This window comes from Phoenix dactylifera, unplaced genomic scaffold (assembly GCF_009389715.1).
Source record: "Phoenix dactylifera cultivar Barhee BC4 unplaced genomic scaffold, palm_55x_up_171113_PBpolish2nd_filt_p 000077F, whole genome shotgun sequence".
Taxonomy (NCBI): Eukaryota; Viridiplantae; Streptophyta; class Magnoliopsida; order Arecales; family Arecaceae; genus Phoenix; species Phoenix dactylifera.
In genome coordinates this window covers 1,115,709-1,133,429 of record NW_024067676.1, presented here as the reverse complement: position 1 = coordinate 1,133,429, position 17,721 = coordinate 1,115,709, and the positions used below count along the sequence as shown (strand labels likewise).

At 40.8% G+C, this 17,721-nt stretch overlaps 1 protein-coding gene across 1 annotated transcript; it reads right to left on the bottom strand.

The window, feature by feature from the left end:
- Window positions 1-2,449: 2,449 nt before the first annotated feature.
- On the bottom strand, window positions 2,450-12,891 carry LOC103715120 (condensin-2 complex subunit D3). The gene is made up of 9 exons (XM_008802651.4): window positions 11,366-12,891; window positions 10,593-11,264; window positions 7,039-7,527; window positions 6,869-6,960; window positions 6,220-6,307; window positions 6,013-6,127; window positions 5,803-5,932; window positions 5,546-5,720; window positions 2,450-3,342 (listed from the first exon to the last, which is right to left on the bottom strand). Exons 1-9 carry the CDS (start codon window positions 12,827-12,829, stop codon window positions 2,644-2,646), a joined length of 3,924 nt encoding a protein of 1,307 aa, XP_008800873.2. The 5' UTR covers window positions 12,830-12,891; the 3' UTR covers window positions 2,450-2,643.
- Between the last annotated feature and the right edge of the window lie 4,830 nt (window positions 12,892-17,721).

The window sequence follows — 17,721 nt, the reverse complement described above, 5'->3', positions numbered from 1 at the left end:
AGAGAATAAAGTCGATTCTACTTTGCTCTTTCTCTCTCAAGATCCTTTGCGACGGGTGTTTTGTATTGCAGAGGGCTATACAATTCTGAATAGCCATCGTATCATCTTCTATTTCAAAGATGGATAGCTGTCACTCATGCTATATTTGGCACCAAATGACACCATGTTTGGGTTTCAAATATAAGCAATAGCCAGATGAATGATGTGACGGTTATTCGGAGCTACTCAAACTTCTACAGCACAAAACACGCACTACAGAGAATCCAAACTCTTTCTGTAACTAAGCACCGATGTCTCATGTTGGATCAGCATACTGCATTTGTGCATAAGTCCTTGCATTCTACAAACATGCATAAGCATACTGATTTCCTTTTTATTTAACCTTATATTAAACATATTAATGCGAGAACGCTTGCATCTATACTATCTCCATCTAGGAATGCTTAGTTGCCTTCGAGCCTTTACTCCAAATATAATGTTGCATAAATGTCCCGCTCTTGTGAGAAGCCTTCTTATATTCCCCTCTCCTTTTTCATATATTTTGATACATGTTTCACTGATTTTCCATGCTATCTCCCCTATTTTTAAAGTTCATTCCTGATGATTGATGGAGTCATCAGACCATATACCTCCACATGCTCATTCTGTGCTAATAGGTTATATCTATAGAGCAAATATGCTGGTCACCCATACAAGGTCGATCCTGCTCTTAGAACAGTGCCTACTATATCTTCAGTCTGCACATGCTCACTTTTCTTTCTGATTTTTAGATTTTCAGTACCTTCAAACAAATATATATCATCTTACAACTCAAGTTTTAGGCATTTCCATATTTTTGGTCAATTTCTACCAACAAATATAAGATGCAACATTTATCATACATGAGATCCTTGGTTTTGTAATGCGAAAAAAAAGCCCAAGCATTGACATAAATTTGTGAGATTATGATGCTCCCAAAACTTCCCAAGCATTGAACAACCCTTGGGAGAATGATGTGGGAGCATAGGGAACAGTATTGCCCTCAGCCTTACGTGTGTTAGAGTTTACATTGATGATTAAAATTGCCATACGTAGGGCTGCAAACAAGTCGAGTTGTTGGTGCATAACTCTCGCTCCCTCAGGAACAAGTTCACTGCAGTGTGTTCAACTAGGAAACAAGCTCAGACGCCTTCAGTTTTGCTCATGATCAAGCTCGGCCTTGAGACCTTAGGCTTGCAAAAACAGATAGAAGCTTGACTTGATTACAAGCTCGTTCAACTTAGTTCAGATTGGCTCATTGGCATCCAACCTATATAAGATTGTCTGTGTTTACATAGTTTGTAAATCCACTCGCTTTTCTTGTTCCTCTCTCTTATAAATTGTTAATGAGCATATATCCTCTATCCATAATAGAAGAAGTATTATGATAAACAATATAGGTGGCTCATCAGCTCCTATTATTTCTTTCTTCAATCAGCCACACGCATTACACTTGAAAAGATTAAGTTAATAATGGGATCAGACTATTGAGTTTGTTAAGATACTTCCAATTAAATTCTTGGACAAGACATTGCCTGAAACTCTCCCTCTTGTTCTCCTTTTGATGCTCTTTTTGAGGAAAAAAAAGACAAGCAAAATCATTGTGTTTGGCAAGCTAGCATCCTCTTTCCTCTCCCTGATGCTTGGTCTAGAAGCTCTCTTCATCTAGTTATTTTATGTAGCGAACTCACAAAGTGTGCCTTCTTAGCATTACCCATCAAAAGTAGCAGAGAAGTTATATCAGTGGTATATGAAGACTGTTATTCAAGAAAGGCAATCCTAACATTCCAGTTTGTCAGAAAAGCATGCTAAGAAGCTTGTGAAGCGAGCAGACTATTTTCCTTGCCTTGATGGATGCTTCATCATATGGTACACATGCAAATGTTACTTGATTAAGAGTTATAATGCACTGCACCTACCTAATTTTCGGTTGTAGAAAAAAAAGTAACCATCAAGGATAAAAATTCAGAATTTTACGATAGGTAACTGCAAAGAAATAGATAGAAGTAAATATTCAAGCTGCAGGTTTCAAGGAAACAAACCATCACTAACATATCTGTAAGCATACATGGCCTTTTCATTGCCAAGACAAATCATCAGACACAATATAATCCAAATTACAGAAGGATGTATAAGAAAAATATATCTCATAATCCAAATGTTAGCAAAAAAAAAAAGCGATAATTAAGCAACACCACAGTGGATTAACATCACGACTCATTGTTTTAGGGCGTAACATGATTTAGCTGCTCTTGGATGACTTCTGTATGAGTTATGACCCTTGAAGGAATCCATGTTGAGGAAAAGCTTTGTTGTTTATGATTGTATATATGAAATTCTAATGACAGTATATCACCTAGACTAGCAGATTATTTGGCTGAGTGAAACCGTCAAGCAGTGCCATGGTTAAATGGTAGGTTTTGGTCAAAGATTTTGTTAGGACTGCTGCAGACTAAAGCGAACTGAAATTATAAAGCAAACAAAATTGGTTGGACAACAAAAAAGTGGCGAGTTACAGAGACTGTAGGAAAATACCCCACTTCAGTAAATCACATTCTTTTGAGTCAGTGAAGCAACTTAGTTCAGACACATACAGCACTAACATGCATGGCCACATGAAGAATGCTAATTCTCTTCATCAGACTCGAAAGACTGTCTCCGCCTCAGAGATTCCAATACATCCGGTGGCCGATTGCTGCTTAAGACACCAGCATTACCCATTACGGACTTCAGCTTGGGAACGCTCATTGAACGGAGTGGGGGGGTTGCCACAGTCCGATTCACCTCCTTAAGCACAGATCGAACTGTAGCTCTGGCTGCTGCATCAGCCACAGCTGACGCAATCTTCCCGCCAGTTCCTAACTTCTCTGAAACTCTGGCATAAATTCCAGTGGCTGTCCGGTCAGCAGGTGAGCAGTAGCTGTCAGACCTTTGGACATTGGCAACAGCCTCTTTGACAGTGGATTTGGCCTTGGCAGCCTCATACTTCTGCATGTCATAGATGAGTTCTTTCTGGAGTTGCTTGTCAGCAACTAATATTTCTTCAATCTCATTCTTGTAGTCCTTGAGAAGGACACGGAGGCATTCCATGAGGCAGCCTGTGAGTGGGCTGTTCTGGCTCTCAAGCAGTCGCTTGAGCTCAATGAATATGGGAATGGCATTCTGAATCAGGTTCTTTTTTGCTAGTTGAGTAACCACCTTCCCCCTGGCAGCAAGGAGGGCTCCACCTCCTCCATCCCCACCTTCATCGTCCATCTCTGTCGTGTCAGAGCCACGGTTGGAATGGATTCGCATCTCTTTGCAAGCCAGAATTTGTAAGGTGTCCTGTTAGTAAAGCCTTTTCATCAGCACCAAAGATAAGTATCCTGGTTAGATAAAATTCTAAGTTACTGTTGTTTGGTCCCTGGAATTATTATTCAAGTTTACAATTCAATCCAATTCTCACAAGAAATTGACCTGCAGTCATGCCAAAACACATGCAAAAGAGATTATGCTCAGAAATTGCATAAGTCATTCTCAATTTCAAGACCTTTGCTTCTTACTAGTTGAGTGTTTATCCATACTAACATGAAATGCAAACACAAATCAGGATAAGGAATTACAATTAAGTTTGGAGATGTCAGACTTGGATTGCAGGATTATTGATGGCTGTCCATAAAGCAAATTTCCATGTAGAGGTCTACCACTTCTATATCTGTGTAACACTAGCATTATATTGATCAAGGATCTTCAGGTTTACCCAAAAATTGCACACTTGGCCTCAATAATTACAGATCGTGCATACCATATGTATATGCACATTTGTAAACAAGCATACATATACATAGGGATACACACACATGTACATACATAAATACATATTTATACACCATCCATAAGACACAGAAATGTCATATTGTCAGGTTGCTAAAGATTCTCATCTTACATAATTCTGGACTTTGGATACTTGATAAAACTACAAAAGGTCAAGTAAATTTCATGACAAATTCTGATGGATGGTTTGGTGGACACGTGTAATGTGTATTTCTATAAAAATGTATGATGCATGTCTGGTAGGTGCAGTGTATGATGAGTAACACGTTTTAAAGAATATGCAATTTAGTTAGTAGTCTTTGTCATGAAGTGATTGATGATGTTTATTCTCATTCAATCATTGATATATAACTAGCAGATATTTTAAGTCTCCCAAATGCGATATACACAAGTTGCCAGACTGAGTATAACAGTCATATATCAGATGAGGACGAATCCAGTAGTCAGCTAGGTACTGATAGGTAGCTCCCAGCTGTCTGGCATCATGCTTGCAACAAAGAAAGGCAGCAGGCCCAATCCTAAAATCACTGGAGATTGATGTAAAGCAGTAGATTCAGCACACTTTCTCCAGGTTCCTTCCTAAAGCTTGTTACAAGATCATCTTTTATACAACCTCCCAACCACAGGTCTACCAGCAACTTTATGTTGCAATTATTCCTTCCATTTGCAAATCCGCTCTCTCTCTTGTATTAGTTGCTAACAACAAAAACAGAAGATAGAAGGCTTATCACCTTCAATTGGTAAAGCTCTCAAATGCATTGGAAGTGATAAAGCCTCACACCAATTATTGAAGGACAGCTAGAAATCATATTCTGCTACTCCACTGCTAAAATGCTTCTTTTTTTATAACGAATCCTTATTTTGACCCCTATCGAATCAAGCCAAAATATGGTTACTCTTTATCCGATGAATCTATCGTCTACACTGTCTTTTTTCTCCTGTGATGAATTTTCTTGTTTTGAACCAAAAAACATTCTCCCGACGTGAAGTTGAAACCCGCTCATTGGTGGAAACCAGCAGTTCCCGCTTTGGGCGACTTACCAGCGCAAATGGTCAAATTGCTGAATCCTGAGCATCGTTGTGTCCGTCGATACCCACCTGCTCGGAGTGCGGGTAAGGGCTCACCTGTTGATTGTGTCGTTGCATGCCTTTTGGTAGAGCCCCCACCTCCCACGGCTAGAAAAGTGTAACCTCAGCTTATGCATCAACTCAAACATATCATTATGCTAATATACAGGATAACAAAGACATCCAGACCAGTTTTCAAATTCTTTAATTGACAAGATACTACTCAAGAAGCCAAAGTATGGTTATTATTATAAATAACTTTCCTTCCACCTGAAAAAATTTATGGTAGTGATCATACAGTACAGGGGCAAAATATGAACAGCTTGTAGGTAGCAGATCTGGATCAAACTTCTGGTAGATGTCATGTAGGTTTTACAGTGTGGAGATAATCCTATTGGATTTACTGATGAAAAAAGAATAAAGTATTTTGATTGAGTATTATATATCAAATATTACGAAATCATTTATTTGGTTATATTTATATCTGCATGTTTGGATTTTATATCTAAAGTGATCCGTGTTTTTAAAGAATTTTGTTAGATGAGAATATAAAATGGAATGCAATTTGATTTATTCGACAAGACACCATCCAAAGTATTTTATTATGCCCTGAATTAGAAATAGAATTCATATTTATATAGCGTACCTGAACTACAGACTGCCCGGTGACATCGTCAACATTGAGCAAGCCATCAGAAGCAGCTGCCAGGATCTCAGCACATAATTTGGCTGAAGTAGCTAAAAGATGCTCTGGTGCCATTTGTTTTAACAAAGAAACATAGATGTGCATTCTTTGTGACCTTGATCTCTCGTCCGTGCCTCTGCAATCACAAGTATTGAACTAAGAATTATAGCAATCAATGTATCTCCTTTGATGGCTCAGAATCTGAATGAAAAGCATACCTTATGGAGAAAAGCTGAGTCTCAGTGTGTAGACCTCCCTGAGTCTCACTATGCCCAGCATGAACATGGCAATCATTTAGAACCAAAATGGCCTCTATGAAACTGTTATATGCAAGAAGTGGTGCCTTAACTGCCCCATAAATCCACCAGTAAATGATTTACTTCAACTATGGGTAATAGTTCAAAACAACAAAGTAAGAAACATCAAACCTTTTAGGATGCTCCCAAAGAGGAAATCTGCCAGGCATCTTATCTTTTCAGAATCATCAACCAGAGATAGCAGAAACCGAAGGAACAACACTCCTTTCCACTTTACATAATCTCTCTGGATAAAAGCCAAAGACCTCGATGATTGAGTAACCAAGAATCATAAACTTAAGTGACAATCTAGAGGTTAAAGTCATTCAGAAAACACACCTGCAATAATCGTGAAAGCAAGATAAATGTTTGTCTTCTCACAATTTCACAAGGATCTCGCAATGATTTAGTGATCTTTGGAATATAACTGTTTAAGTTGCAGAAAATTGAGATCAGCCAAGCACTATATAACAGAGGCATGGTAAATTAAAATTAGTCAAACATTTAAACCCTTGGAAAATTTGACAATGTGCCTCCTTTGGCACATCTTCACATTTATATTGCTGTCAAGGGATACGACATGCACCATCGGTTGATGGAGCATGATGCAAGAACTAGACATACAGGAAAGTTTAGCTAGAGATATGTAAATGATGGCTGCATATAGAGAAAGGGGGAAAAGAAAAAAAAATCAATCCCATGTTTGGCTCCAATTGTCATCAGAGCTCTAACAGCATCCTGTTTCAACTTATGGTGCTTAGTAAATTAGGGAGTTTCTGTGGAACAGCGCACCTCATGAGTAGTTGAAGTAAAACAACGAAGTTTCATTATGATTCAAAATTGTGATGTTTACCATTTCCAAAAAGAACCACATACTAGCTGTTTGATATCAAGTATTATGACTAGATCAAGTGTGAAGATGATTGTTAAACAATTTCAAAAGCAGATGTAACGAAATCCTTTGGAACTTCAGTGACAAGAGCAATACCAGTCAACTAAGGCAGTATATCGAACACAAAAGTCAGCCATCATCACCATGATGTTATTGCGAAGAGCTGCACAGTTACTCCTCCCAAGCTCCTGAAGCACCAACTAACCACAATCAACTTACAGTAACAGTTAAACAAGTGATAGGTGACAGCATCTCAAATTGCAAACCTGCACAAAGAGAGGAATATAGCGCTTTGCTAGTTTATCATCAACAAGGCAGATTTTTCCCAGTGTCACCCAGGACTGATTGTACAAAGAAGGGGATATTTCTTCAAATGAAACTGTCAAGCCTGCAAGCTTTTTAGGTCTTGGTTCAGAATTCCTGGAAGTTATGATGGTGTGCAATAAAGGTACAATGCCCTGCAAATCAGCAGATGGACAGTACAAAACCAAAGACCCAACAGTGAAGACTGCAGTCACTGCTTGTAACATCGACTTTGATGCCAAGAAGTCCTTCCCATTTCTTCTCCCACTTTGAGGTGGTGTTAAAAAGCTTTTAGCCTTTTCAGCTTCCGAGACATCTGATACATAACCATCAACAATCTTCAGAGCTTTGGAGAGTAACTGATGCACCCAGTGCAACACAAGGGCATTGCCTTTCTCCGGTGTTTCCTTTCGCTTGCATAAAGTTTTCAGAGCTTTTATATGAGCATCAACCTATGTGCAGACACAAAGAGAAGGCAACATGATTGCAGAGTAATAATGCATGAAGCTAGCAGATATCAATAACTATAACCTTCATGTGATACATAAAGTGAAAACCAGCCATGATCAGGAGCATCATTTTGGCATTTTTGGATTGGCTTTGTGAATCCTGTCTTGCTATCCAATCCTAATCAATGCCACATGCCTGTCATGGCAAAGAATTATAAATTTAAGCTGGAGCAAAGTGCTTCAAAACAATTGTGCTCACATTAGCTTAATATTGGAATTCTAGTTCACTTCGTAACAAGGGAATACAACAGAAAAAGTAAATGTTAGATAGGTTGATGAAACATAATTTTTTTTATAACTCAATAATTAAATGAACTGTAGATTGAAGAAACAAATAGCTTATATTTAAAATAAAAAAATATCATATATATTTGAGTTGCCTATACGATTAATTCTCTACCCATTATTTAAACTCCAACTCTCAGACTGACAGAGTCCTCTAATTTGCATGCTCCTACCCACGATATATTTGCAAAACCTATGGATTAGATTTTATTTTTAAAATAATTTTTGTAGTTGAACATGGCTTTAACTGTGAGCAGTCCCATTAAGAATTCAATGCACCAGATAAGGCTCAGCACCTCAGCCAACTGATGATCGAACTTGCAGATGACGAAATGATATTTGTCAATGCCAAGGAGTATGCAAGCACGCACTCACACACACCTCAACACTTGAGCAGTCCCATGAAGAATTTGATGTGCCAGATGAAGCTCAGCCAAGCTGACTATTGAACTTGCAGATCACGCGATGATATTTGTCAACCCTAATTAGTGCAGGTTTTATTTAATCGGCTTTTTTTTCTGTTGATGGCTCTTATAGTCTTAAAAAACAACTCTGAAGATGATTATTTTCATAAGAATTGGTTGAAAGAGAAACCGAAAGACAAATTGGCAAGGTCACGCTAGATTAATTGCACCATGAGGGAATATGCCAACAAACTCTTGCCTGAAATTATGGTGTTTGCAATTATCCAGAAGATAAAAAAAATTTCATCCTGGCATATTCCAGATGTGAAACTTTGGAATTGTGAACCTGGTGGTATCTATTTGGCTAGAATTTGCTCTAGAATGTTGCATAGCTAGCCATTCTCTGGCTATTAACACTCTAACAATGAAACAACTTCATCTAAATCATGAAATCATATAAGTTAGCTGCAAGAAAACCTTACCAACTTCACAGTTTTTATGTAACCATAAAGCTTTGAAAGCATACTATCCAACCAGGCAGCTTATTAATATTATTTTACAGTAAGTTGCAAGCATATTCATGATATTATCAGAAAAAAAAGAAGGGGGTCCCGCTGACAATATTTGGATCTTCATCAATTTGGAATATGGAGATGCACCTCCATGGCAGCAAAAGCAAAGGGAGATAATGAGAGAAAGAGAAGAGCTGAAAGGCCACAAGCGAGCACAAATAATTGCAGAGTGCAGAGAGAGCAAGCAAGCGACCGAGAGAGAGAGAAAGGGCTGTATATCTTGTAGAATATAGCTTTTCATTTAGTTCCTTATTCAATAAGCTATAGAATGGCACGCCACTGAAGGAGGAAATTCTAAGAATCCAAAGTGGCATGACTAAATCGATGCTCATTCAAGCAGTCTGTGTCTTGTTATATGAGCAAACTACTATCAGAATGTATACCAGAACCAGATTCCACCAACCACTTGCTTGTATCACATCTGATCTATTGTGCACCAATATTCTTGAAGATACTATATTAAAAGACTTTGATAATTTTCAAAAAAGGAAGGAGGGAATAAAATTGGAAATAGCACAAACTTCAAACACGAGCAGACCAGTCTAACACATTAATCCATTTATCAGTTGACCCATTTGTTGCATTACCAAGGCTGTGAGATTGACCAACCTTAATTGATACTAGAATCCTCCCAAATCCATGTTATCTATGTCAAATCAAATTGTGACAGATGCAAACATTTCAGTGCAATTGTTAGTTGTGAGGCAGGATGCCGGGGCAGGTGCTAATGCAGGAACAGGGCCAAGGAACTCCTACACAAATTTATCGCAAGCAAGGGGCTAGGTAGAGGAGCAACAAGAAGAGTCCAAGGCAAGTACAGAACATTAAGTTGAAGGTTCTGATTAGCAAGGTGGATGCATCCTCTTGAACAGTTGAAGCAAAGAGATAGGAAAAACAAAAAAAATAAAGCAAAACGGATACCTTGTACAAGAGTGCCACTTTGATCCCACAATTTTGTTCAACTCCTTGCATGTCTGACAGGTTAGTTTTAGCATAGATTTTCAAACAATGCTCTAATATGAGCTATAGGCATTATTAATTCATTGATATAGGAATTGAAATTAATTTGGAGGAGGGAAGAGTTATATTTCTAACAGTCATTTTAGCCAATATCTGTGGACTATGTGTCTCTAATTCTATTATAGTTCTAACAGTCATTTTAGCCAATATCTGTGTACTATGTGTCTCTAATTCTATTATAGAAAAACCTAAGGCCATCCACACTAATTACTTCAAGGGGTCATTGACTTTGTAGTTTGGATAATGAGAAGGCCATCACGTGGGAGAAAGTGGCTAAGATAAGTTGCTAGAAAAACAAAAGGGTGAGTGGAATACAGGGATCATCAGGACCATTGTTAAGAATCTGAAGGGTATTATGAAAAATAGTGGAAGAGCGTTGAAGTATGTTTATGTTAGGGGGTAGGGGGAGGGTGCTAAGTTAGCAATTCAGTAGGCCTGCATGGAGAGTGACCCAAAATCCCTTAAGTTTTTTTTTTCCTATTTCCAATATCAAAGGGGTTGGTAAAGGAAATACGTGGTATAGGATAAAATTAGTTGACAAGGAATTTCTTAAAGTTGAGATCATTTATCGTGTTTCCTTGCATCAAGATTAATGGAATTTTCATGTTGTAAATGTGGGGCAAGAGACATGTCATAGAGATAAATTATGGAATATAGACTTCTGAGCTTGGGGAACTAACTGCCTTTATAGCATATGCATGTTAATCATATATTAATCAGCAGTTACCTCACTCAAGTGCATGTTAAAATTCTCAATACGGTTGAACAGCTTCTCAGCCAAATCTACAGCAGGCCCCATAGGCAATTCCAAGCAGACATTGGAAATGGTTTGCAAGAGGGAAACACGATCTCTGGCCCATGAAATAGAATTGAGTTCCCCTCTGTCGAGGGCTTCACCTTTCTCTTCTAGGTTAACCATGTCTAGGAGCTGCCACTGGTGATGAAGGAACTCCCAGTCAACTGCCTTGGGCGTGAATAAAGAGACCTCAGAAAGAAGCTGCCAAGCCCCAGGAGGGGCAATCCACTTCTCTATTGGCATGGAATTTCTCAGCCACGAGGATTCTGATGCTGTAATGACGTTTTGAAGTGAACTAGCAATGGAATTCTTCAGTTTTTTCTTCTTTCCAAGGCTTGCACATATCTTTTTTATACATGGTGCCACCTCCCCATCACAGATCCCTTTCAACAAATCCAATACACCCTCGGGTAATAATGACTCCAGATCAGTTGCATTAGTACCCAAGTTCACTTTTCCAGCTTGAGAAATCCTGTCCAAGACCAATTCAAGAAACAAAGTTTCACATTCCTCTTGAATGCTTGTCTCATTGTCTACAATCAAGGGTGGCACAGCATGAAGCCATTCACTTATCACTCTACCATCTGGAAATCTTCTATAGACCTGCCACCCCAACCCAATCGAAGCACAACAACCATAAGCATGAACAGTCATAGCAAAGGAAAACCCAGCAGGGGAACCCAAAATGGAAAGGAAATCATTACCTCTGACAGAGCTGCAAGAGCTGCTTTGCGGATACTGACAAGCGGGTCAGCGCAAGCAGATCCCACTGTTTTGAGGAGTACCTCATCAATAGGCCTGCCTATCAAAGCCATCGACTTTGTGATGAGAAGAAGTGCCGCCTTCCTCACCGCAGCCTTCTCATCCACACACCTCCTTCTTAGGAGCTCATTGAAGCCAGCACTGCCAATTCCCATAATTTCATGAAGCTGAGCATGATTCTCCTCATCCCCAGATAAAAAGCCAACCACTTGAGCCATATCCAATAATGCCCGAGCTCGGACTCCTCCAACCGAGTCTGAGCAACGCTGTACTAATGCTTCCAAGCACTTCATCCCCCACTGGCAATCAATTATCTCACTCGAATCCTTCAGTCCCAACGGGTCAGGCAACGATGTCAAAAGTGCTACAATGAGATCGACAGCGAGCAGCCTGAGCTGTGTCTTCCCCTTTGTCATCTTCACCGTATACTGCATGAAACCAATTTGATCCTCACCTTCCATTGCTCGAACAATCTCCATGATGGAATCAACTGCCAGAGCTCTGGGCTCGGACTTCTCCGGCGCCTTCATTGCCAAGAACCTCGGAAGGTACACCAGAGCCTTCCTCACCCCATCATTGTCCCGACACAAAGGTACCATCGTTCTCGTAAGAAACCCTAGGGCAGAGGCTCGGGCAGGGCATTTCACCGGAGAAAGGATCATCGGGGCCAAAGATCGCAGTACCTCAACCGCCGAGAGCATCTGGTCTCCATGGTCGGGCCTAGAGACCAAACCATAGAGTATCCGGAAGCAGAGGTCCGGCAGCCGGTGATGGCCAGTGGAGGCGTCGAGGATGGCAGCCACGGCCTCGATCAACGACTTCAGGCCATCGTGGGAGCTGTCGAGCCGGATGCGGCGGAGCACGGAGTCAAGCAGTTCAAGAACTTGGCATAACAAGTCCCTGGCGTCCGATTGGTGGTCCGCCGGTAAGACAGCGGCAGCGGCGGCGTCGCGGGGCCGGCCAGCCTTCCGCTTCCGGCGGGTCTTCCGGCAGTCGTGGGAGGTGTCGACCGGCGGGGCAGGGGCTGGGGAGGGGGAGGAGATGGGCTTGAGGGCGCGCCGGAGGGAGCGGAGGAGGGAGAGGAAGGGGAGGGGTGTGAAGAGGGTATACAGGGGAGCAGAGGGGGAGACGAGGAGGGAGAGGTAGGCGCGGGAGGCGAGGAGGGAGAGGCGGGGAGAGGGGGAGTCCATGGCGGCTGAGAGGGGGCAGAGGAGGGAGGAAAGGGGGAGCTTCCGGGCGGCGAAGTGGTCCCAAAGGGGGTGGCCGCCGCCGCCTCCATCGAGGAGGGAGAGGAGGTCAAGGAGGGAGGGCTCGGAGAAGGGGGAAGGGGTGTTGGGGTCGTCGTGGTGGAGAGCTTCGAGCTCGGAAATGACTCGAGAGAGGGCTTCGTTCTCCTCATCCTCCATTAGAGAGAGAGAGAGAGCGAGAGAGAGAGCGCTTCAGATCTTGGGAGTTCCCGCTCGTGAGATTTGGAAAGCTCGTTGGTGGGTGAGGATCTGGTCACCGCTTGTAGAGTTAACCGCGGTAATGCTGGGCTGTAACGTTAACGGGTCGGGTATTGACACGCAACCGACCCGGACCCGACTGCGTTATGCCGGTACGGTCAAAAAGTTTTTGACCAGGAAGCCAAAATTTGGCCCGACCGCATTTCTCCATTCTGATTCGGGTTAGGCTCGGGTCCGGTTCATACCAACCTGGGAATAATATTTTATAAATAATGGCGTTGGTAAATGGTGCTAGTGTAGCCATAACGAGTGTCGAAGGAAAAACCCAAAAAAAATGTTAGTGTTACAAGAAAAAAAAATCTTTTTGCAGAATAATACATCAAAAAAAAATAGTCAATTTTGCCCGTAGATTATAGGGTGAGATGAGTAATATGCATCTACTATATATTTGATATACATATTTTTAATATCTAAATATCATTACGGACCATTGAGTTTGTATCGTCCTATTAAAAAAGAAAATTTTGTTTTCCATAATATCAATAATTAATTAAATTTTTAACAAATTTAACTTACACTCATTGCTAAATTCAATGATTCTAATAATATGGTAAAAGTATAAATGATTAAAAGTGATTTGCATGATTTGAAAGGCTTATCAATGAAAAGAGCGATGCTTTTTATTTGGAGATTTCTGGACTATGCATTAAATATCTCGAAAGCAGATTTATCATAACTTAATGTAATGCAAATGTTTTACAAAATATAAATTTTAAAATATTTTAAACTTTGTAGATTTTGCAACTCCAACCATTAAATTTGTCCATAAATATAAAATCCTTTGCCTACTACTTGTTTGTATTATAACCATGGGCTTGTTGATCATGTGTTACATGTCCTTTCCTTATGCTCCAACCAATCCAACCATTACCATATCTTTAATACACTCTCTCAATATCCCACCCAACGTCCTACCTCTTGACCCATATGTCCTTCTGAAGTCTTGGCAACTCAAACCATACTCAAATTCAGGGTATGGTTTGCATAACCAATAGGCACTCGGGCCGACTATTCAATGGGTCAAAGTCAGTTGTCCAAAAGATGAAGTTGGGATAGAGTTTATTCAAGCCCTAGTGTGATCAAAGAGAAAATAATTGATGAAGAGATGCAATGTCTAACCCAAATTTGCTTGAAGTCGGGCATGAAATAAAAACCAAATTCTTAATAAACCTTTATGGTTGTCATAATTGTGAGATGGCCTATGCGCCAATCATGACTTGGTTCGGGCAATCCGTAAGCTATTCAATCAATGATGAAGAAAAAAGAGTGAGATAAACTAAAGAGATAATTAAGCAGATGTATGAGATTTACCATATTTTTTCTCCACTTCAATTTCATTTTTTTTTCTAGTTTTATATTGACTTTCAAGCATTAGTTTTCTTTCAAAGGTGTACGAAGTGATATGTGATCAAATCTCGTCTTTACCAAAGTTAGGGTATTAGTGAAGGGCCATGCAGATCTCATAGATGGATGGCTTTATATCAAATTGCATTATGATACTTGAGAGTTGTTTTAGTCCTTTAATCTCTCTTAGGAGCAAAAAATGAACCGACTAATATGTATTTTTATTAATTAAAAAAGGGTGCATATAGTATGCCAAATGGATGGATGGCCTCATATCGAATTTCATTGTGATTTTAGAAGTTTTAGAATGCTTGCCTTTTTCCTTTTTAGCATATGGTAGAAAAGCTCATCCTTTCCTCCCTCGAGTCACTTACATTATGATGGAAGTTTTAATTTCAAACTTTAAAAAGGTTGAAATTTTTAAATAGACATTTCCTTTCTGAAAAAAAAAATCTCATTCTTGATGGTCCATATTGAATACTTAAACATAAATATACTTGCATTTTTTAATATCTAGTTGCTCCAAGTCTAGTTGGATTTTTAGGGTGATGGGATGGTGATCACATGCATGTATGCCCTTGCTCGGCTTGGCTCGGCTCATTGTGCCATACATGTGCGCATAGTGAGGTGAGGTGAGGCATGCACGGTGCTTATGCATGTGTGGGTAGCACATTTTACCATATGCCCCAATCAATTCAAATTTTGAAATTTGATTTCTTACCATAGTATTACAGAGCGAGTTTAAATTATATCTACATATATTGTGGGTTTTAATGCGCATATGTTATCAGATACTTATAAGGCGCAAGTGCTAGTAAGCTTTGTAATCAGGAACGTATGTATTATAGGTTTTAATGCACACATGTTATCGAACAATTATGAGGTGCCAATGCTAGCAAGCTTTGTAGTCACAACTTGTAACATATATGTAACAGATCTTAATACTCACACACTGCTGAAACTATTATGAGGTTTTGAAACAAGCCTTGTGTTACTACTCCAAGAGAAAGCCCCCACTAGCTTTTTTCCTTACTCTAATTTTCCACACTATTTTCCTTCCTCCCTTTTTCAATTTTTCCTAAGCTTTTTTTTATTCTCCTTCCTCAACTGGAGGAGTCCATTGAGTCAGACCTCCAAGCGACCGTACTCGTGATAGAAAGTTTAAGAATGAGTTGGGTTTGTTGTACTTTGGGGACGATCTCATTGTAAACTCATACAAGTTTTGTTTCCAGAACATCTTCCTTTCTATTTATTTTTGTAATTTATCTTACTATTAATTTTTTAAAATATCTTTTTTATGCAATTACTAATAAATTCTAGGAACCAGCTTCCAACATATTCCACCTGTATTCCTCTTTAACAAACACTAAACCATTATATGAGATTAACTTGCATTGCCATATGAGATATGTGATAACTCTCTTAAATCATGATAGGATTCATGTAACCATTGGATCTCATCCTATAATCTTGTAGTTTATCAAGTCTTGTGCAGATTGTGATTTGATCATCACCATAAATCATTATTTGTTTTGTCTTCTTTTTTTCCTTGTTCATGGAGAATGCATAAATATTAAAAAAGCCAAAATTTTATTCCTTCATTGTTAGAAGTCAAACCACAAACATCTGTCAAGTCTTATTTGGTGTTACAATAGAATTAAAGTAGCTACATGGCACACCTTCAATATATGAAATCATGAAAACTGCGATGTTACATATATCCCTTCTAAATCCTTACCTATTAGAAGCGACATCTCACATCTACTAAGTAAAATATATACTTCATCTACGCATGCGTCATCCTAAGCCTACGTGCCAATTCTAGAGGCAAAAGGAAAGGCCTGCGATGGATCCCACCGAGACCAAGAATACCCTCCGCGGGATCTCAAGCAAATCAAACGGTTAACATGAAAGACATACAAATATCGGGCTGATCGACGATTAGGATAACTTCATAAGCAATGCTACGCGTCGTCGCTCAGGACAAGGGACCACCGCCTAAGGGGTAGTTCTAAATACACCCCCCCGATTGCTCAGGACACCCCCCAAAAATTAAAAAAAAATTAAATACTCTCTACACCCCCCCCCATTTGCTAAGGACACCCCTAAAAAATTGAAAAATCCTAAATTACCCTTCACCCTCCCCACCCCCTCACCTAAATTGCTCTCTACACCCCCCAAACCCCCCCCCCAACCCCGCTCTTCCCCTCCAAAACTCCACTCCAGCCGGCTTCTCCCTTCCCCCCAAAAAACTTCGCCTCAAGAACCTCAAGCACCTCGCCGGCGGCCAAACCCCCTCCGTCTCCCCCTTCTCCCTCGCCCAAAACCCCCCCGTTCCCCCTTCTCCCTCTCGTCGCCGGCATTCTCCCCTTCTCCCTCTCGTCGCCGGCATTCTCCCGGAACCACCTCCCCAGCCATCTCCCGAGCAACGAGCACCTCGCCGGCGCCTCCACGACCACGTCGAGGTAGCTCCCCGCCCCCCCGCCTCCAGTGCTCCGTTCGGCACTGGATCGCCGAACAGAAGGATTCTGTTCGGCTGAACAGTGCCGAACAGAAGCCCTCTGTTCGGCAACACTCAACCGAACAGAAGCCTTCTGTTCGGCTGCACGGTGCCGAACAGAAGCCTTCTGTTCGGCTGCACGGTGCCGAACAGAATGGTTCTGTCCGGCTCTGTGCAGCCGAACAGAACCCTTCTGTTCGGCTCTGTGCAGCCGAACAGAAGCCTTCTGTTCGGCTCTGTGAAGCCGAACAGAAGCCTTCTGTTCGGCACTGTGCAGCCGAACAGAAGGGTTCTGGTGCGTGCCGTGCTGAATTTTGTGCCGAACATTTATGTATGCAATTGAATTATTTTCTTTGATATAGCCTAACATTGAATTTCTATATTTTCAGACATGGATCCCCGTCCCGCCAGAGTTAGACCTACGGCGTCAGCTAGGAGACGTCGTGCTAGGATTGCTTCTCCCGAGCCTGCTCATATGCCATCGGACTCTCCTGAGTCAGAGCATGATGATATGCCCGCTAGGGGCGAAGACGATGAGTCCGTTGGACCATGTCCAGGAGGTCCAGAGGATGAGTCCGTCCTGATTAGTTTCAGGACGCATATAGCAGCTTCCATCTGGAGGCAACAGGTATTGTTTATTTGTTATAGCATTATATTTTGTTTATTGATGTTTTATAAAGTAGTAGTAATTATACATTTATATTACAGGAACGAGCTCCACTAAAGTGCATGAACCATACTGCCAAGGTTGGTGAATGGAAGTGGTGGTCTTCAAACCAACCAAATACCAGGTTCAGAGCACTATTGAGGCAGTCGGGCCTCGTAGAGTTAGTACAGTGCTCTTATCGATTCATCGATAAGATTCTGATTTCGGGCTTCGTAGAGAGATGGCAGCCCGAGACGAACACCTTCCATATACCATTTGGCGAGATCACTATCACGTTGGATG